We start from the raw sequence: 23385 nt of genomic DNA, 5'->3' as shown, positions 1-23385 counted from the left end.
CCCAACCACATACTCATTTACAGCTGAGTAGACTGGAACAAGCGGAGTAAAGTATCTTGCTCAAAGATACAACACAGTTCCGTGCCGTGACTCGAACTCGCAGCCCTTTGGCAAGAGCCTGGCGTCCTACCACTAGATCAACGTGCCTCCGGATGTAGTACAATGTTACAAAGTTGCATAAAATGTGAAGTTGTTAGCTACATTGTATTACAATATTTGACGTCATAACACTGAAATGTTCTCGCAATTTGGTGGATTCATTGACAAAACATAGCATATTAATTGTCAAAGTCGCTTTACATTTTCCCCCAAAAAATTGTTCTACTCTAGTTGTACAATGTAGCTATATATATATATGTATGATATATATCTCTATAGATATTTTTTATATTCTGAATTAAATACGTTTTAATCCAGGTGTCGTAACTATTCACCTGAAAGCTCGAAGCTCTTCCCGCATTTCTTCATGCTGTTGTCGGAGTCTACCAAATTCCACATTCATGTTAAACGTGAATTTCTTCAAAGCAGATACTTCAGATAGAATAGTGTCATACTTATAATCCTGTTGACCGTTAATAGCAAAAGCCACAGCCAACACCATTACAAAAACAACACCATACACCATCTTGAATTGGTGATAGTCTGACCAAATGACTGATCTTCAACCTGAACGTGGGAGAACTTATCTTAGAGGTTAACATGATAATAAGCCGACAATGTTTGAAAACCATTTTTTATTTATTTAAGATACAAGCTTATATACACTTAATATTTCATTTGAACTATTTCTCATTTAATCTGATAATATTGTTCAATGCTTCATCAAAGTTATTATCATCTTGTTTGTGTTTTCAAAGTCATCTTTGTAATCCAGCATTAATGAGAGATGTATTCACCTAAGCTAACTAGGCTTCCGACAATTTGGCCCTGACACGTTATCAGATATACGGCCTGTTCTAACCATAGGTATTGAAATGCATCGACCTTAAGATTGACAGCAAGTTGTACTATCTTAATATTACATATGAATGTGTTCAATCGGAAATTGTTCGGTTTGTTCAGTTGCATTGTTAGAGACATCATGGACCGTTTACGCGGTAAAGTCAAATCCAGATGGAAATTTTCTAATGGTTTCTGACTGACATTTGTTAACTCTTAGAAACGGATGTCAACATTACGTCATCGATGTCAGCCAGCAACAATTACTGCTACGTCGATAATTTTGATGAGTGTTCTTTATGCCAACTTTTGATTAAGTCTTAGTGCATGTGAGTTTTATTGCCAACCAATATTCCTCTATTATGAAATCACGGCTTGTAAAGGCCACCGTGGCAGTCAACGTTTACAGTGGACACACATTCTTAGGAGTTGCTGGGTAGACCACATTGGAAGAAATCATTTAGAAACGAATGTATATGTAACGTTTGATAACATATGGTCGCGCGAGTGAATCAGAGTTGCAGAAAACGTTGATGATATCAGCGGAGATTACAGCTAACTGCTGTGTAAAGGAATGCTGCTGCTGCGGAAGAGGTATCACTGTATAACACGCAATGTTCGTGGGTACTTTCCTTCGTCGTTTGAAGCCTTTAGGATGGTTCCGTGCTACAAACTTTCGTGGAAATCCTATGTTAACCAACAGTATACACGTATATCATATAAATTCGTTGTATTAATTTTCGTGGTTCAACCACGAAAACCACGAATGTTTATACACAACGAACATTTCGTGTTATACAGTATTATAATATCAGCAGTGAAAACAGCTGAAGTTTAATCTCATAATAAAAAGGAATCAATACTCATTTTAGTTGATCTTAACACTTACCTACGGTATGAAAAAAAACTGCAATTCACTTCCATATTCTATTAGAATCAAGATTATATTTTCATAATGTATATTCGTGTAAAAGTTCCTTTTCTATATATCAAGGACAACGCATTGAAAATGCAGAAAATATATGAAAATATTTCCTTTCAATATCAAATCTCTCTCTCTCTTTCATTGTACACAGATGCGTGTGTACGATAGTGCGATTCGTATGAACGGTGGGTGTTAGCAGCAAGAAAATTGATGTCCATATACAGTTGTCACATCCTGCATTTATGTATGACATATGAGAAGAACTCGTAGCCAATGGCTGTGTGTTATACTTGTAAAACAACTTAAGATACATATTATAAAGTCGTTGACGAACATGTGTCCTACTGTGTTGTTCGTCGTCTTCAAAACAGTCAAACTGTTCATCGTCCATACTGATTTCATTCTCGTAATGAGTTATGCTCCATACCACATTCCTGCATAGCTTTGTAGATCCGACCCATCGAAGCTGTCTGACCACATCGATCGACCCATTGTTTCAATAATTTGGTGAAAGCCCGTCTCACATTTTTGCAATCAAGCATTGCTTGATCAACCTCTGCAATCTCCATACCAAGTTCCAAAAAGAAAATAACGTATGACTTGTTCAGCCGGAGAGCAATACAGTCTATGTCGTTCTCATTCGGAACTCTGCAAGCGTCTTCATCTAAAATATAAATTAAGGAATAATAATGATAATTAAGTCAGGGATTTTTAGAAGCTAGTGTTATCTTATTTTAGAAGAATCAATCTGCTCCTTAGTCACTAAGCGTTCTGTATAACTTCCAAAGCCTTGTCCTTTCTATCGCTTCTTATCTTAAACGCGACACAAACAGAATTTATTTGTTGATATATCTTTTAAAACTACAAGCATACTTATATGTACACTGTGCTTAATTTTAAAATTATGATCGCTTAATCGACTATTATTTTTTGTCGTTTTTGGAATATATACTACAGACTGTATTACCGTATTCTGTATTGAATTTAAATCTATAATGAATTGCCTTAATTCTGACGGAAAGAATAGTCATTATCAAGTGGTCAGTGATAACATGTCAAGCTTATTTGCAATGGTAATTTTTGTGATATAAAGCAAAACGTTAGTGACTCAAACAATGTGACGGGAACTGTGTACTGTATTAAGAAGTTTTAGATTTGTTGTAAAATCATATTTAAATATGAAGGGCGTAATTAACAATGGGCACCTGAAACTCTCTTACCGGAAGGATCCATTGACGCTATGTCACTCTGCAGTTCGGTAGAGAGAAGGCTTGTTTCTACATGGTTAGCTGAAAGTGCTGTGTAGATGCTCTGGATGGACGACTTGGGAGGTAATCCATTCTGCCATTTACACAGAAGTTGGGTAATGAATGTTCTGAAGCATTCACTGGAGTAGCTCTCCCGTACCTGTTCCATTTCATGCAGTTTCATTCCGAGCTCAGTGAAGAGGAGGCAGTAACTTGAGCCAATATATTTTGCAATTCGGCTCATTTGCTTGGATGTAAATCGCTTGACTGTGTTGAAAGGGCTTACTAAAAAAAAGACAAGTTCGTAATATGTAAAAGATGAAAGAATAAGATTTGATAAAAATTGCTGTTGTAAAGCTATTTCTTAGTCTAAACTAAAACGCATCATACGGACGATAGTAATATGAATGCAAATTGTATTTAGATGAAATGTTTTATTACTTTTCTTTATCAACGTAAGCTTCCGCTATTGCTTCCTGTTTTTTTTTTATAAATGATAAGCGTTAAAAATGACTTCACTAGAGTAAATATTCGGTAATATATATATATTCATAAATACATAAGCTCTTAACATCGCTGATAAAAAATGGTAGTCATCTCATCTACAGTGCATCGGGTGCAAGTTTTTACAATAGCATAAAATGTTTGAATAAATACTAAAGCTCTCAACATCGCTCCTACAAAATGGCTTACAGTCGCTATAAGCCATACTATCAATACAGACGCAAAATATTTGGCTTATATCAAAATTTATAACTCACCCGTTGCTGATTCCATAACATCAGCTCTCTACAACAAAATATGAAAAAAGGATTTGAATGGCTGATAAAGATTGCACAGAACTAAAAATATAAAGGACATTATAGAATATGGTGTCTTATAAATCCATGATTTCCGTTCTCGATAAACAAACCCTCTCCACAACCTTGGAATATTTCATAACAAAACTATCAATGACGGTACATGTGAACCATTGGATTGATTCCGGACATTAATTGTTGACCAAACGCTATCTCTCAGCTAAAGATCACAGTGGAGCTACACAGGTAAACTATGTATAAGCCGGTCAATTTCACTGCAATACTGTCGAGCGATTCTTTTAATCTTGTGTCGAAGGATAACCAGGTATGCAGGATTTCGTAACAGTTTCCACACTACTCAACTCGTAGCAACCGAAACGTGGCGCGTATAGTCCTTCCGGTTTTGCCATGACACAATCCATTAAAAGAAGATGTATAGTAGAGAAATATGTTGGTACATAAACAGAGAATGCAAACCTTTAAAAGAATTAATTTTGGAATATTAGAATATCTCCTAAAGTCGGACGCCCTCCTACTAAGTATTAGAATATCGTATGCAATAATGGAACCGTTCTTCTACTATAAGATATTCACCTATCATAATTGTATTTACAAATGGCAGTTCATTTGATCATTTACAAATGTACTATTTTGTAGTCATGAATCTGTTTACCGAATTTTTATTAATTGAAATTGCGAAAGTTTTATGTATAATTAAGGTTTATACCCTGACATTGCTTTATACGCAAATAAGAGGTTAACTAACCCAAGGCTCTACATGAAAATGTCTAGTTATCAAAATATCATACAAAATATGACGTCAACTTACCAAAGATGGATCAACAAACCAAACATCCCAATCGGACTTGCAGACAGTTTTGCTGTTGGCTGGACCGGAACAGTCCAACGGTTCAGACGATTGTGCGAGGTCTGACTCCCTCACGTATTTGCCGTCGTTAGTGACACGATATGATTTGTCTAGAAAAAGGTCGAACTCTTTCACAAGGTGTCCCTGCTGATTAGTGACCAGAACTGTTTTTAACATCGCTGTCAGTACATTTTTCAGGTGAAACCCTTCACCTGCTTCCAATGCATCATCTGATGTTGAAGAGAACATTGTTAGTTTGATGATTGAGTCCTGGCAATGTAGAACCATGTTTCTTCGTCTATTCAGACGAAAACATCCAAGACCTCTTTGGAGACAGTATCCCTGCTCCATGAATGTCAAATCAGCTTTGCCGAAATTGTGAATGCAGAATGCCATGACTTTGTCATAAACTGGTGACGAAACGAAGACATTTATAAAAACAAAGCACAACGTTGCACTCCTTTGTGTGTACGTATTTTCTATGAGATGCTGTATTTTTTCTGGTTCAGCTTCAGGGAGGATAGATGGCACGAAAAAGACTTCGTCGATGTCTATTCCTCCTTCAGAGAGTGGTGGTGTGAGCAGACCGAGGCGAACCATGTATGCAATAAGCACGGGTTCATGCTGTAGGAAGCCATCTTCTTTTTCTTTTCCCCAAAGCAATTTGATCAGAGCAAGAGTTATCTCGCCTGTCTTGTAATAATGATCCATCACCTCAGAGTGTTCTGGAATGTCCGGCATGAAATTGCGAGCGGTGATGATGGCCCTAAATCCCCTAGCAAGCCATTGAGGATCTGTTATTATTTTACTATCCGGACTGTCGGTCCCGAAGCAAAGTATGATTCCTGTCCGGTGCAGATATCTGAACAATGTTATTAAAATATCAATTTTAATGGATAAAATGAAACTGTCAATCCAAATGTCAGGATAAAAAAAGAACCAGTGAAAATAGAACGTCACAATATTTTTTTTAAAATGTACTGTGTACAATGTTTGGATTTGCACAAACGCAATTTCATACAATTCATAAGTTTTTAACAAAATGACACAGTTAACCAAATAGCAACCAGACTGGGAATTTTTATACTGAATAGCCAATATTCTGTAAAATGATGCCTATTCATAGAGAAATACACCTACCTTAAACATTCCTCTACACCGAATTCCCCTTCTTTTACTTCAACTTCAAGCCCTTTGACTTTCTCAATTACTTCATCCAGTGTCATGACCCGCACCCTCTTGCCTTTAGCCAGCATTATATCTCGTTCCAAAGCAAGCCATACCATGGGAACAGGGCATTTCCAATGGGACTGATGTTGTGCTGCTTTCACAATGGCATACCATAACATTTCGTACATAGGGTTGTCATCCTTCAGGTTGTCTAATGGGAAGAACGTAACAATGTGACGTTCGGCGATGGCCGCCATAACGGGATGTCTGGTCACGATATCAGAGTAGAATGATTCAGCTTGGAGCGTTTTCTCCGAGTCCTAGATAAGAAGAGAAAATTCATCAACGTGTTTGTGATATTCAATTCGGACCTATTCATTGCGAGCAACATGAACCTGACTTCTTTGTCACGTGGATATTGTTTTGCTATATAAACGGATATTTCAAGCAAGAATATTTCGCCCAAGCTTTATCCGTCTATTATCACAATTCTCACTATTGAGAGGAGGTCGCGAAATTAAAACTTGGACAAAATTATTGTGCGGTGAATTTTCTGACATTTTGCGAAATTATATATTTGCAGATCGGCAACAGAAGTGTATGACAGGTATAAAAATAAGTATTTGAATTTAGAATTCAGCAGTAATCACCATTCTGTTCTTTTAAAATTTTGCTAATATACAATGCCGCTAAGATAGGTAATTTTACATCTTGTATATGTAAAGGTCAATATTATCTCCCAATAAGCCCCAATTTTTGTTTCTTTTCAGAAAGACGAATCAGCTCAACAAGCCAGACAAAACGACATCTTGAGTGGAGTAATGATATCATGTTATAACATTGCGACATATTTAGAGGTTATTACATGCCTGTTTTCATATCAAGCCCCGTATTGGCCCGAGTTACATAAATCAGGCCCAAGGGCAGAAAGGTCCGCGGGCCTGGTATAGGTTGAGGGCCAATATGGAGTCAGATATAAAAACAGGCATGTTATGAAATTGTATCACATAGTTTTCCTCTTCGTATTGCCGTTTTTCATGCTGTCGACATTAACTACCAGTGTCCTTCCTTTTTTGATGTTAACAAACATCGCCTAATCCAACCTTTGGTCATTTTCTTTGTCGATAAGTTCATCTACTTCAAGTATAGGCGAGAGGTGCAGACGACAACAATAACAAACCTCTAAAATGTGAAGCGGTCACCGGACCGGATTATGTTGAAGACCCGGATGCGGGCTGATATATCCGGAAGCGGGCTGATATCACCGGATGCGGACTGATATCGATAAGTTATTACACGGGCGGGCAATAGCGACCATTGGAATGACACAGTATCACATATGCAATTTGGTCGATATTTAAAGCAAGTATATGATATACAATGTTTATATATTGTACAAATATAATACCGTTCTTTTGATAATAGTCTATGCGTTACAAGGAGTCGTGCCATGCAAAAAGCATTTGTAATACAACGTGCTGTATCATATGGGCTGTAAGATACATGTATCAAAAACATATACCTTGCCTTTTACCCTATCTATTCCTTTGTTTGAAAACAAGACAACACATGTTCTGTAGTTTTACCGATCCAGGGAGCTGATCCAGGTGTGTTCCTATAAGCACTATGGGTGGGGCCTGCAAGGTGGGTGAGCTACGATCCTCAGATAATGCGTCGATCGATTTCAGCCACATATGGAGTCGTTCTGTCAACGAAATATAGTCACAAACAAATTAATCTTTTGGATGAGAAACTTTCTCAAAAGTGTTCAATACGGACAACAAATAGTACTATGATGCAACTTATATCCCATCAAATCAACAGCTAAACAAACAAGAAATCCATTTATTAATTTGTGGGGATGATCCTTCCCAATGATGCGGAACCTTTCGAGCTCGTCCATTACATGAGAATGTTTTAGAAGAGAGGATTATAAAGTGACCAGTTTTCGACATTTCATATTAAGATATGGGATGATTTTGACATTCAAAGACCATACCTAAATATTGAAAAGTACTCACTTATGTGACGAGAATCGTTGATACATTGAACAATATTGAAGAGCAGTAAAAACACAGCGTCCCCGGTCAGGAATAGGTGGTTTGTATTCATGTACAGCTAGAAATTAATAACGAAATACTATTAATATAGATTGCCTTTTACATGAAGATCACCGACTGTCATCTACATCGAACACAAATGGGATAACTTTGATATTCTTTTTCATTTAACGTTTCGTTAGTGTTAAGGATAGAAGAAATAAAAGGAAGTCACCACTAGTTTTGATTGCCCTCCTCATTAATTCAAGTGACGTATATATGTGTAAGCTTTCATATGTTACAATTCTAAAATTTAAAAATATAATACTCTTTCATGCACAGTGGTGTAGGATAGGGAAATCCCAACTAGGGGGTTTTCAAATTTGGTAAAACCCGAATATATAGCGATGGTTTTGCGGAATGAAAAACCCGAGGCTGGAATTTCCCTATCCTACATCCTTGGGCATGGAAGAGTCTTATTTCTCTCATTTCAACTACCAGAATCAGCTCAGAAATCAAGAAAATACGTTTGGAATGGGTACCATTTTAAAAATATCAATTCCCCGAGCTTTTTTTATAACAAAAATCGGTCAGCGAGATTAAGCATACACCATATTTTTTTCTGCGCGAACAGGGAAAAATAATCTTATCTTTCTACCGAGTATGGCAAATATATTGAAAAAGGTTTTAATTTCATCACATCGCCTTTTTCCGCATTGCGGCATCGGGCTTTTTACAAATTTGTGACGTCACGTCATTGTTGAGTCATTGTGACGTCATGTCACGTGGAATGGGGTGTAAGATGGACATTTCCTACACACATTTCTTACCCTAGATAGCTCTATCTTTCACATACGGAAATGAGAGAAATGAATATATTACACTGCGTAGCAATCAGAGTGAAATTAGGAACGGAAATCAATTTCAATTCACAGGCGTCACATTTATACTAGACCTTTGTAATGCTCAATACATGTTGTATAGGAGATGCATACATTTAGAAAGTGACCAACCTCATAATCTAGACACCTCATAATCTAGACACCTCATAATCTAGACTTCTAAAGACAACGTCGATGGTAATTCATATGAAATCACAGATACAGTTATTCTGATGTTCTGACCTTTTGGTACATCATTGTTTTAGATACAAACATTAACTTTTCTTTCCTCCTTTTTCATCCTCGATACTCCAGGCGTTGCGCTCACTTTCGCTCTCTGCACCCCTGGACTAAGTCACAGCAAGATTGAACGATCAGTGTGCGATACCTTGTGGATGAGACGAGAAGACTAGTTTGATTCTTTGATGTACATCAAAAGGAGTATATTGGTCTCTTAACCGTAAACGTGAGTGGTTTGAAGTCGGGTGTCGCTCCTCTGTAATCTTCAATGGACAGGTGTCAGTTAACATGTATCGATTGGTCATTGTTTTTACCCGAGACCAATCAAAAAGCTAGCCGCGTGCCATCAATTTTGCTATGACATATTCCAGGCGAGAGCGAAAATAAGCATAATCCCTTGAGTATCGAAGATTTTTCTTTGTGAGACTCCAATTAAGGTTATATGAATGTATTGATAAACGGAAATAGGAAGTACATCCTAGTTGAAAATCCAATGAAGGGAGACAGTATCACAATATCCGCATATTCTAATATTTAATATTAAACTGATGAATTTTGTAAGTTTATTATTGACAGAAGAGTGTGTTCTCTCAATATTAAAGTATTTCAAAGCAATCCAGGCATTAATTCAGTTGTTTTTTATCAATGAGTCACATGTGTCCATTTATCTGTACTTCAGGAAACCGGCTACCTATTTCACTATTGTGAATATTTCCCAGAAAGATAACTCTTACATGCAATTACTATGTGTATATGGTTTTATTATAAAAAGGCAATTTTTAATCGTTTATAGATAATTAATTTTACACAATATCAGCATTTATTAAATTGATATACATTAATGCAATACTAATCTATGTCAGTATAATTTTTATTGACATTATTTTGCAAAAAAAATTCTTTCATTTTTTATTCAAAATTATCTCCTTTTTACATAAATTTCCATTTAAAATCCTTAAAATTCAGACAACCCATATTTGTTTGTGGCAGATTTTTTTTCTTTACTTCCAAGCAATATAACTAAAAAAAATTGAAGACATTGTATTGAGAAATGGTTACACAATCCTATTACCTTAATGTTTTACAATTATTTCGTTGCCAATCCGGTTACGTCTCATGTGTTTGTAACTTTGTTATATCTTTCTTGGTCCTTTCGTGAATCATTGGTTTATGCTTACATTATTTACCTTTGGTTTGGTATGGTTTAGTATTGTTTAACGTCCTCTCAACAGCTATGGTGAAAGATGCATGCGTGTAGTGTATGCGTGTGTTTTGGGAGGCTGCAATATGTTCGTGTTTGTCTCCTTGTGATAGCGCGGAACTGATGCCGACATTATTTACCTCTTCTCCTGCAAAATCCCACAGCGAAATGTACGCCTCTTCGTCTGTCGATTTCTGCAAATCTCCGGCAAAGTTGATTTCGGCAGCATTGTAAATCAATTTTTTCTCTCGCTCACTCTGTTGCCCATAACTACCAAGAGGGAATTTGAAGGACGATTTTTGGCGATCTAATGTGTGCTTTGGAACATCATTTTCTTTCACTATCGAAAAACACATTGATACGGAAAATCATAAGGAAAAATGAATGATATTGAACAAAAAACTCGAAACAAGATAGATTGTCTGACATTACGCGGTCATTTGAATGAGCTCCTGGATAAAAAAAAATTAAAAAATACCACATCACCGGTAGTCTGAGTGTTTTAGAACAATAATAAGATTGCTCCTACTAGCCCTTTGAAAGTCATCATAAAAATTAGATAAAAATTAGAATAATACTTTAAAAGTTGAACATCAGCGGGGTTATATCTCTTAGGCAATACTTTTAACATGCTGTGGACAAGTATGATATATTCTAGTCTGCCGTCCTCATCAAGCTTTAGCTATGTGACTCGAGTGGCGATGTTTAGAGTCAGTAAAAGAGTGGAAATGACAAAACAACGATCCCAAGAACTGCCATTGAGAAAGCAGTTCTGTTGGTCACCGTTGTCTACATGTGGTTTTATTTGATCCGATTGTGAAGCTAAATCTATTAAGATAGCATATGGACAGACATGTAAGATTGCCACGTCCTTCAATTTCACTTTCGAATATACCAATAATGCATTGCTAATGAATACCAAGAAATCCCTTCATAAACTTATTACAAACAGTTCTTCATAAACTTATTACAAACAGTTCTTCATAAACTTATTATAAACAGTTCTTCATAAACTTATTATAAATAGTTCTTCATAAACGTATTACAAACCGTTCTTCATAAACTTATTACAAACAGTTCCTCATCAGCCTCGAGCTGTACTAGTAGCATGACCAAATGGAACGGCTTATGAATAACCCTGAACGAAAAGTGTAACGATTTCGTTTTTATGATCCTGACCTTTCCCTTTCTTGACAATAACAGCCCTGCTTCCAACACTTAATTTTAAAATGTTTAAGATTATATCAACCAACCAGATTGGTTGGTTCATAAAGTGATCATACATATCAAATACCAAAATAATATGCATGACATATTTCCATTTCACTTGACAGCATTTGCGTTCATTATGATATAAACCAACCACAATCTGGTTGGTTCTCAAATGTTAATATAGTATACTGCAGGTTTCGAATTTTAGAAATAATTTATAAAGGTGATGTATGTCACAAAGTAATATAAAATAACAGAAGTGGATCTCACCTTCATTTGACAACGTGTCCAATCGTTCACCGTCGTTTGGTCTTGTTGGAGGTTTTGATGTGGTTGGTGAGGTCACACCTACTTAATGCAAAAAGGCGAAATATTACTCCAGAGTTTGAGCAAAACATTTTGTTTTGGCCGTATGTATGCAGAACAAACTAAGTTAAAAGAAAAGGGCCTGTTTCCAGTAATGTTAATTATCCATAGGAGCCTGCCCCCGTATAATTTCTTATCTAGCTCAACTACTGTTTTTTTCTTTTCCGAAGAATAATTCTACACCTTTCCGACACCCAGATTTCATAATTTCAGTGAAAATGTATTTTTATAAAGTTGTCAATTTCAGCATCAAAGACATAAGTTCGTAAATAAAAGAAGGTTATCTCGAAATTGTAATTCGCAACATAGTATAAATTTCTTTTGATAAATATTTCCAAAACATCGTGTTTATTCATAAAACATAAAAAAAAATTCTCGGATGAAAATGCACTTGCAGAGACACAATTATGAAGAAAAATGCCATAAAATTGCAATTTTCTCCCGTTATATAGTTTTGGATGCAAATTTCCATCAGAAAATCGGATAGAGCTTTACTTGTTTCATATGTGTACCAAAAATCAGCTAATTCCATGTGGTGGAACGTTCTCATATCGCCGCCTGAATGTGGTTGTAAATTGAAAGAAAAGGGGAAATGAGTAACAACCTTGTCTGAAACCCTATTATATAGCTTATTATATACAAACTTTTATATTGAATATCAGAGCGGATATTTTCATGACAGTTTTATGATGTGTAACGACTAAATAAACAGTATCGATATAAAGATTTACACTGAGGACACCCTGATACATGAATACTGTTCTATCTCAAGTTGTCCTCTTCTGAATTTTCTGATCGTGTGGCCTTGTACATTTATCCGTATCTTCTTGTCTTTGTCTATACGTTTACGGAATCATTGACTCGACGCTAGCTATTCTTGTCTCACTTTCCTTGTTTTATTGTCCCATCTCCAAAGCGTTGTGGCTCTGTCAGGGTTGGGACCCTGACTTGTCTCACTTTCTTTGTGCCTGCCGACCACGCCACATCGAATAGATAGATTATCCATATGAAATACTTTATTTTGTTCTAAGTAATCAATCAATTCTGCGCTTCTTGGAGGTATTGAATGTGATTTATTATATTGTCTTGTTATTTTGTGTAATTAGTTGTTCGTTATTTATCACACATTTTCGCATAATTGTACCAAACTACTAAGTATTAGCTGTTTACAGCAATCATCGGTGGCTTGCTATTTTGTTACTTTATCGACGCTTCATAAACCAATCGTTATTGTTTCAAGATGGAGGGTAAATGTGTTGGAGAAGGGTGTCAAGTATACTTCAAGAAACGTAGTGGCAATAAGAACAGAAGTGCACGCAATGTAAATAGTCCACAATATAAATGGCTCCTAGATACGCTGGTGCAACAAGGATTGATGTCAGCAAAGGAACAAGCACTTATTTGCCAGAAGTGCTACATGAAGTATCTTCGGAACAAAAATCAGCCTGAACCTGAACCCGAGCAGAACCAGGAAATAGAGGAAGAAGACGACTCCCCGTCCCATATCCTGCCGTTGCTGACCCTTCATGATCTTTTGAATGGATCATCTTCACACAAAAAATGCTGTCTCTGTCTTGTTACCTTTGCAAGAAATGGAACAAAATCATCAGTCTTACCAAAACGTGCAAGACATCACCTGATCTATTCACACAAACTGTGGTGTCCCACCTCATCCCGCGTCTGCTCCATTCACCTTATTGGTAACGACTTAGATCCGTCTACAGAGGTTGTCCTTGATGGTAGAGGTTCCTTGGAATCTCAGTTACCATCAAAATCGTCCGAAATCATTAATGACCTCCTAGAGGTGTCGCACGTCCTTTCACAGAACCAGTCTGCGTTTACAATAAGCTTTTCTTCTCTTGATGACTCGGCATGCATGGCCTGGACAGGTTGGTCCAAAGATCAGTTCCTCGAAATCCACTCGCTCTGTTCCCCATATCTTTCATCTGGTATATATACCTGTCTAAATGGTATGAGAGAACCGATCTACCAGAGATCTCTGAAAACCGACATTTCCTGGAGTCAGTGTTCTTCTCTTTTTGGAATTTCCAAGTCAAGTGTGTCCAAAACTTTCCACTCCATAGTACAGGCATTAGACACATCGATAGTCCCACAATTTCTAGGTCCGGATCACTTGACAAGAGAACAGTTGCTCGGGCACAATACTGTCTTTTCAGAAGCATTTTTTGGAGATAAAGCCACTGCCATATTAGATGGCACCTATATTTATATCCAGAAAAGCTCCGACCACAAGCTCCAGAGAATGTCCTACTGTGGCCAGAAGAAGAGAAACTATCTCAAATTCATGAGCATCGCCTTACCAGATGGCTACATTCTGGACACAGTAGGACCATTCACTGGCAGCGAAAATGATGCTACAATTACAAAAAAAGTCATGGACAAGCTAGTTACTTGGCTACAACCAGACGACAACGTTGTCGTTGACCGAGGTTTTAGAGATGTCCTACCAGTTCTCGAAGCCTCTGGCCTCAATGCTAGCATGCCGTCATACCTGAAACCCGGTCAAAGTCAACATTCTGACGTCCAAGCAAATCTTGACAGAACTATCACCAAATCGAGGTGGATTGTGGAATCCTATCATGGTCGTCTGAAACACTGGACGTTCTTCCGAACGCAATTGGTGTCTAACAGCTTTATCAATGTCATCGAGGCTTTGCTTCGAACCGTCACAGCCTGTCTGAATGGTATTAGAGGACCGATCTACCAGAGATCTCCAGAGAGAGATGCCAAAGATAGGCTAATGGCTGAACGTATGAAGGACCGTTTGACAACACCGAATGGTTTAGCTCAGAGAGTCAAGACAGATCCGGATCTATCTAGACGGGCAAGGTCCGAGTTTGTCAAGATGGATGCATCTTCCGTACTGTTTCCCCGTCTCGATCTTGATTACTTGAGAACCATTACGTGTGGAACGTATCAGATATCTCTGGCTCCTGGTTACATCGCCGAACATTTAAGTGATGACGGAGACTATGAGGTGTGGCTTTACCAGCACTCCCCAGACCTTCTCCGATGTCAAATACATTCTCGACACAAAAGCCAAACGAAATATAACGTTTGGATACGGTTCACCGTTTCACCCGATGTTGAGGCCCCAATAAAGGACTACTACTGCCAGTGCCCAGTTGGAGAGAGAACGATGGGAATGTGTGCGCACATCTCCAGTATCTTGTACTACCTTGGGTATTACAGGACGCTGGAAAACCCTCGACCATTACAACCACAGGTAAAGAAATTCCGACAAAACTTGAAATAGTTTTCCATGCGGCAACGGAGTGCATATGTCGAAAGTATGTTTGGGGCTCGATATGAAAGATCCCCGTTACCATGTGACTAACCAAACTTATAAATATAGGTATTATACAATCGCCCGTAGCTATGAACACTCCCGTAAATGCGAAAACCAACCAAAATCATAAGGAACACGTTTTGTTTGTTGTTCTGTCTATTTGTCAGCCAATGTCTTCAACCACGGGGACTTGTGAAGTAGCCATCTTGGATTTTTTTTATGAAAAAGTGTTTCTCTCACTTTTTTTCATATCTGTGTACATATTCTCAACATACCGAGCAAATACTCTCGTTTTTTTGTTAATTATCTAAAGAAAGTCGAAAATCGGCAATTCAACCATAGGCTAATTCAACCCAACATTTGAAAATGTTCCACCACTTACATTTTGATGATTTTTCCTCTCATCAATAGCATATTACGTACTGTTTAATAGGATAAAAATTGGTTTGCATCCAACGCCCATAAAAGGGTGTATTCTCTAAAAAACACAGTTTTTGTGTCTAAAATGTTATCATCGAAAATGGCATTTTTGAGATTGTTTCTTCCATAAAACAGCCAAATGGCGCGATGGAAACATGATTTTTTGTCACAATCATGCCATGAATGTATTCTTTACGGTGACCATCATTTGATTAGATTTTCATTAATATTTTACATAACATGCACATTTTATCAACACTTAGACAGCTTCTGAAAGGTACAACTTTGAGGAGCCATAAAAAACAAACCAAGTGACCTAAATCTTTATACTTTATAGATTCGTGACCACTACGGCATGGGCAATGCACCACCAACAGGAAATTCGAATCAGAGAAGCGGCCGTTTTGGAAACCGGCCCTTTGCACAATTTATGAAAAAAGTATTTTCTTCTAAATTACGGGAGTAAAATGACTTTAGCTCATACTCTTATCTCAGAAAGGCAATATAGGTTACCGCTACCTCTTATTATTTAAATATATTTTTTCACCGTAATTTGCATTTTTGACGATTAATGTAAAAAGTGCTGCTTATTTAATATTCAGTTGATCAATCGAAAATATGTTTCTCTTCCTGAACCAGGAACAAAATATGGGTCAGTGCACTTATTGACATATTATTGTTTGTGTTATTTGTTAACTTTTGTGTGATCAAAAATCAAAAAGGTTTCCGCTAAAGTTGTATGTTAGGTTTATAGTATTGAACATTTTAAAGCTCAAAGCACAGCAAAACATCAACGTAATACTGTTAAAAGTGGCAATAAAATGGCATTTCTAGCGATAAATATTATGTTAAAAATCATTTAAGATGGAATAGAGTGCAACCATGTTGGTATTGTTTGGAATATTTAAAAATCTGCCGAATTGGTGATGTTTTAAAACTTAAAAACAATAGACATGCAAACAATAGGTATCTAGTTTTTTATACATTTTTCTGTTGCATGTTTGCTTTTGAAATTTATCATATTTTGTTAACTTTATAAAACAAGAGGCCCAAGGGCCTTAGCGGTCACCTGAGTTATATCATAGGTACTGGTAGCTTTATTTTATTGTTTAGATGTGATGTGGAAATCAGCATGTAAACTAAGTGAAATATAATGTCATCAAAGGATAAAAATTTGAAAATATTGGTAAATGTTCCCTTCGGGGCCCCGCCCTAGTCCCTGGGGATGGGGCAGGAATCCAAATTTTACAAAATAATACTCTCATTCACCAAAGATGATTCTGACTAAGTTTGAGTAATTTTCTGCTGAAAATAGATAAAATATATATACCCAAAAGTGTTATTTCCCTATATAAACTATAGTAAACTTTACCCCCTTCCCAAGGGAGAACGGATAGCTCGGGGGTCCTGAAATTTACGATTTAAAGAGAAGCCCCTGATGATTTTCTTTCCATGCAGAGAAAATGAATGTAGAACTGGAGTCTGGAGGAGAAAAAAATTTCATATATAAACTATAGTAAACTTTACCCCCCTCCCCAAAGGAGAACGAATAGCTGGGGGTAAGGGGGGTCCTGAAATTTACAATTTAAGTAAAGCCCCTGATGATCTTTCTTTCCATGCAGAGAAAATGACTGTAGTACCTCTGAGTCTGGAGAAGAAGATTTTTGAAATATTGGTTAATTTTCCCTTTGGGGCCCCGCCCTTGCCCCAGGGGTTGGGGTAGGAATCTCAATTTTACAATTTGAAACCATCTTCCTCCAAGGATAATTCTCAACAAGTAAAAATAATTTCCTACAAAAAGTTGTCAAAATATACCCAAAAGTGTTATTTCCTTATATAAACTATAGTAAACTTTACCCCCTCCCCAAGGTAGAACGGATGGCTGAGGTTTCCTGAAATTTACAATTTAGGTAAAGCCCCTGATGATCTTTCTTTCCATGTAGAGAAAATGACTGTAGTACCTCTGAGTCTGGAGAAGAAGATTTTCGAAATATTGGTTAATTTTCCCTTTGGAATCCCAATTTTACAAATTTGTAGCCTCATCTACCAAGGATGAATCTGACCAAGTATGAAAAAAATCCATCCACTGGTTCTTGAGAAGAAGTTGAAAATGTAAAAAGTTTACGCACGACGCACGACAGACGACGCACGACGCACGACGGACGACGGACGACGACAGACGGAAAGCAATTAGAATAGGTCACTTGAGCAAAGCTCAGGTGACCTAAAAAACTGTCACAAAAAAATCAAAACGAGATTTGAACATGAAAATGGTACATCCTTATCTTTGAAACAAACATGTTCAACCTTATCATGATAAAATAGGGTAATGAAAGTAACATGATTTACATAAAGACAATTTAATTCACTTTCCTTATTCAACACACCACATATATCTGAGAATGTGTCAGATAAGCTTGAGGTTCCATCTTCATATATAATAATGCTGTATTAAAGTATCATTTCCTGAAGAAAATAATGTTCTTGATCACATAAGATAGTATGCATCTGCAGAGTGCCTAAAAACTTAAAAATGGCACGTTATAAAAATTAGTCATATTCGTTCTAATAAAAGCTTGAAGGTTATTTCCGTTTGTGTTTGAACATATGTCCTCATTTAATAAAATGTCCTTTTTGGCTAGTTTGCATGTTTGTACAGAGATCATCTATTTTATCCGCGTCAATTGTAATTAAACGTTCTATCTTTGAATGAAGAAATTAAATACTGCTCCATTGTACAATGACTCACCTGGAGGGTGCAATTTCTGATCGGAATGGTGAATTTCCTTCCTGATCTTTTCTATCGATAACTGGTACGCCGTATCTTCATGTATTTCCCGCCGTTGGCAAGTTCTTAAATTGACGGCGAGGCGGTTCATTGATGAATCCATCAGATCGGTACTTCTGATATTCTGAGTAGAACGATTTGTCATACGTCTGCATAGAGTAGACTTGCCTACTCCTTCTGGTCCAACGTAAAATATCCTGATGTGCTCAAACACTCCTTGCCGTTCTAGCATGCACTTCTGGTAGCGTTTTGTCTTGCCTTTGTCCACCGTCTCCACAACGTTGATGTATTTCAATATGATATCATTATTTTCCTTTTTGATGAAATTGGGTAGTCCTGCAACAGGAAAGAAATATATCGATCGTGTTATCTTCTTGTTCAAATGAGTACGTGGTTGGGCAGTGCTGGAATTGTTGAATGATAGCTTTGAACGCCTAAATGTATGCTCCCCAGGGAGTTGAGAAATATATTGGCTAATTGCAAAGGCCCCAGAACCCCGGATAATAATTTGTGAACTACCTTGAGACGATCAACGGTATTGGTTGTGATAAAGCAATATATAGGAACCTCGACTTTATAATTATAATTATAATGAGTGAACATCAATACCGATATGGAGCTTTAACCAAAATTACCGGATGGGCTTCCCTTCCTCCATCGTAAATATACACGAATGTCGTTGTGTTCCTTGGCAACTGATATACATTTGCTGAATGTTTGCATCGTCGGTTGCCCGTCTAATCGCAGCAGGAGATCAATGGTAGCCAGCGTTGTTGCCGAGTCGATGTAGGGCCCAGATTTGCAACACATCAGCAACGGAGTCATTCCATTCCCGTTCTCTTGTTTAACAAGACAACGATACTGTGGGAAAGTCTGGTCAATCTTTTCAAGTACAGATGGCTTCCCGCACAAGACGCAGAGATGGTAAAAGTTGTTGCCGGATATGTCTCTCCATTTAGAAAGGTCTACCTTAGCATAAACCCAGTCCTCAATTCTGGTGACGTCACCAATCTCCACAGTATACCGCATGATATCGTCTGTAACTATAACGGCGGCCATCTTGTAAGGCTGCAACTAACACAATATAATACTTGTTACATCCATGTCTGTGTGTCACGCAGTGATTTGCCTCATACTTCTATCTGTGAATCATATGAGACTACATAATCGAATATAGATTTGGTTGCTTTCGTGATTAAATAACTCGCGCAAAATAACTGTCAAATTATTGTGAAGCAGTTCATATATAATGTGCTTGAGGCTCACTCTTCTTCGTCCTTCCTGGAAATTCCAGGCGCTACGCTCACTTAAGTTCTCTGCATGCCTAAAATACATATGCATGTGATGACAAAATGAATGTACAGAGCTAACTGTTTGATTGGTTTCAGTTATGAAAAGTTCTCACCAATTGCTCTGTCCTTTCAAGATAACACAGTAACGATACCTGATAAATTTTACCGATATGCTATCGCACGATTCTTTTGATGAACATCACATGATCAAACAGTCTACTTGTAAAATCTAAAAGTTGGCGATTACAGAACATTCGATGATTACGTCATAACCAGGGATGTAGAGAACTTAAGAAAGCGTAGCCCCAGGAATTTTCGAGGATGTTTCCAAGAGTGCAAAGAACGTAAAAACGCGTAACCCTTGGAATTTTGAGAATTACCTTGATTCGACCATGAATGCAACCAAATCGTTATTCAGCCTTCATATTTTTGTTTTTACAACCTCACTATAGGTATTAACTATTTCCTTGTACAACATGGTGTTTGGAAATGACCTCGTCGTAAACTAATTGAAATATTACATTGTATAATTTATCCATAAAAGAATATCGGGGAATCGTCTTGAAGTTATCAAACAATTATGATGTACATGCACAAACGTAAGATGAACGTAGCACATATCCAACAAAATTTTGTAATAGATACAGCATGCAAAAATGAACAGTGCATCCTACAGCTGTGTCTGCCTTCTGCGACACATCAGTGATGCTAGGGACCAAAATCGAAACTGATCAAAACAACTGTTGAAATAGAATGGGATGTACGTCAAACCGCATGCCGTATTGATTTCGAAAGTTAGAGGATTGCTGGTTAATTTCAATTCCGAACCGTGCCAATACGTCATAAACACACTTTGATTTTTAAAATAAAAGTGTTTGTTACCAAAATTTGTTGTATAATTCTAACATGGAACCATTGTTACATCATATTTTAAATTTAAAATGTAAAAGATTATTTAAATATTTGTTTTCGTTTGTCTTATCAGTATCTAACCAGTGGTTTCATTCTCTGTCTTAGTAGGCAGTGACAAGAGAGCAAATAATACAGTTATAGAAATTTTTAGAACCTCTTTATGATATAAAAGATATAATATCAAAAAGGAGTGGAATAATAGGCTGCAAAGGCTTTCTACCAGAAAATAATGGGGGGTTTTCAAGACGTTTGAAAGCAGATACCAGTCCGTGATATTTCAAAAATTTTGTATTAATTGAAAAATCATGTCGGAACTCGTAACGTGAAAAAAATCAAATTATGTGAATTGTGAGTCATTCAATGTAAACACGCCTCTTTCAAACTTGTTTCGATAAAAATAAACCTTTACCTGGATGTCCTTGAAATACCTAAGAGGAGTTTTTAAAATGATTTGTATTTCTATTAAACCTTATAAATGCAGAGTCGTTAAGTATATCCCATGCTTTGCAAGCCAACTATTGTGTTTACCTGTTGAATAAACTTTTCGTCTTACCCAACAGAATATAAAGGAACTTATACATCAATTATCTTTCACCTCTTCCCCTCCATAATAGTTTTTAATTGTGACGTTTTTTAATGAGATTTACCATTCCACGAGAAATCAACCAACAAATAATTTTGATTGGTAATAAATGTTTGGTGGGTGTATCAAAAATAGTTAAGTTTTGAAATCAAAAATGACTTAATAAAATACATTTGACTAATGGAATTCACTCTCTAATAAGTATTGCTCGGAGCTTTACGTTTTGCAATTAGTTAAATTCATTATAGGAATTAGACAGGCAAGAAGCCCGTGGGCCTTAACGGTCACCTGAGTTGTAATACAACTGTTACTCGTCGTGTGATGTGACAGGAACAAATATGTATATAATCCAACAAAAAAACATCCTTTAAACATCTTTATAGATGATGATACGTCAAATAAAACATCCGATTGCCTTCTAAATCAGTGTTTCCCTAAACCTTTATTAATCTTTATTAAATTACCGAACTCAACCTAGAATGTCTTCTTGCTTTGTAATTTAGACATTATTTTCTCTCTGATTTTTTGTCACTATACAAAAAAATATCGTCATATTAACCATCGTTTGTTATTTAAGAGACGAACCTAATATACCGTCATTCGTATGTCACTTCACAGTAAAACGTGCTGATAATGTACTTTGTTTATAGGTATAAAGTAATATCTGTCATTTGTCGCTACACAGTAAAACGTGCTGATAATGTACTCTGTTTATAGGTATAAAGTAATATCTGTCATTTGTCGCTACACAGTAAAACGTGCTGATAATGTACTCTGTTTATAGGTATAAAGTAATATCTGTCATTTGTCGCTACACAGTAAAACGTGCTGATAATGTACTCTGTTTATAGGTATAAAGTAATATCACAGTAAAACAACCATAAAAGATTAGCTTTCGTGTGTCACTATACTGTTTTACTTTTATGAAATGTCCTACCTTCGTCACTACCCCCTCTACACAGCTAAATTATGTCGCCATACAGTTTATACTTGATATGTAGAACACCTCATTAGCTCTATACAGGGGGGAAACACGATAAAATGACCCATTTTAAATTAAAACATATTTTTCTACCTTAATTCCTAAATTGTCTGTTGTATGATTGTAACAATAGCACGTTATTATTATTCCCTTGTGTAGTGACGATGTGGTACCATTTTTCCGATTTATCGTCTTATAAAACTAACACAAGATCAAGTATTATATTAAAATTGCTTGCATGTGACATCAAAGGACACTAAAATTACACAAAAGGAGTGTTAATCATGATATGATATCAAACCATGTTTCATACACCGGGGAATATGACAGTACAAATGATATACACTGTATGCAACCCCACACACTTTACCTTATGGCTTATGTTAGAGAAGAGTTACTTTCCTTAAAACTTTTTTTATTATTATTGAATTTGCATTTTCTATTTAATTTTTAAAATTAAAATCTAATATATATGAAAAAAGAAACAAGCATATTACTTATGTAAATATGTCTCCTAAAAATGGAATACTGATTAATGAAAACACAAGATCATTTACACAATGTCAAAAGACACCCCAAGCGGGAAGCAGGAAGCACTAACCTTGTTCAGTTGATAACGTTATGTTCCATAGCCGATCATAAATTTGTCACAATGGAAAATTCTTTTGATGAATTGCTCCTTCATATTCTGCCAAAGTGAAAACGAGTGAAAGTCGCCTTACACATAACCTTCCCTGCGAGCATTACGTACGTGTCCGCCATCTTTTGTGAGGTGGTGTGGTGGTAGGAGCTACGGATACTTTCTGGGCTAGGTGATCAGATGTCGTAATCCGTGAGTTTGAGGCCTGGAAAGGCACAAGTTATGTAATTGTCTTCCTTCGTTACTTGTGTAACTGATACGACCTACAAATTGTACCTTTATCTGCTTGGCTGCACCAGTGTCTAGTTTTAACTGCAATTTAAAAGCAAGATTTCCTTTGAGACTCTAAAAATAGACCCAAGGTAATGGGTGTGTGCATAAATAGAGTTACCATGTAACACGACATATATCATTTCATTAAAAACCTGTTTGTGAATAGCTATGCGGTCGATCCTATATTATACAATAACCACCAAAATCTGGCATGTCCTTAAATGGCCATAGCTGTTAATAGGACGTAAAACAAAAAATAATCGGGAAAGCCGCGAAATATTAGCCCTGAGAACCATC

The 23385-nt window shown here is 36.7% G+C and overlaps 1 protein-coding gene across 2 annotated transcripts; it reads right to left on the bottom strand.

Moving 5' to 3' along the window:
• Window positions 1-726: 726 nt before the first annotated feature.
• LOC110455160 lies at window positions 727-23162 on the bottom strand. Of its 2 annotated transcripts, none has more exons than XM_021505130.1 (12): window positions 22777-23162; window positions 19042-19480; window positions 18368-18742; window positions 11793-11873; window positions 10451-10650; window positions 7971-8067; window positions 7536-7654; window positions 5920-6269; window positions 4741-5641; window positions 3873-3900; window positions 3085-3396; window positions 727-2528 (listed from the first exon to the last, which is right to left on the bottom strand). In XM_021505130.1, exons 2-12 carry the CDS (start codon window positions 19463-19465, stop codon window positions 2263-2265), a joined length of 3153 nt encoding a protein of 1050 aa, XP_021360805.1. In that variant the 5' UTR covers window positions 19466-19480; window positions 22777-23162; the 3' UTR covers window positions 727-2262. The 2 variants fall into 2 exon arrangements, with proteins under 2 accessions (XP_021360805.1, XP_021360806.1); XM_021505131.1 differs by having other exon boundaries at window positions 11793-11870.
• Between the last annotated feature and the right edge of the window lie 223 nt (window positions 23163-23385).

The sequence above is a fragment of the Mizuhopecten yessoensis genome, unplaced genomic scaffold (assembly GCF_002113885.1).
Source record: "Mizuhopecten yessoensis strain PY_sf001 unplaced genomic scaffold, ASM211388v2 scaffold8149, whole genome shotgun sequence".
In the NCBI taxonomy this organism is placed as follows: domain Eukaryota; kingdom Metazoa; phylum Mollusca; class Bivalvia; order Pectinida; family Pectinidae; genus Mizuhopecten; species Mizuhopecten yessoensis.
Note: the sequence above shows the minus strand (reverse complement) of the source record. Positions and strands in the feature narration are given on the sequence as shown.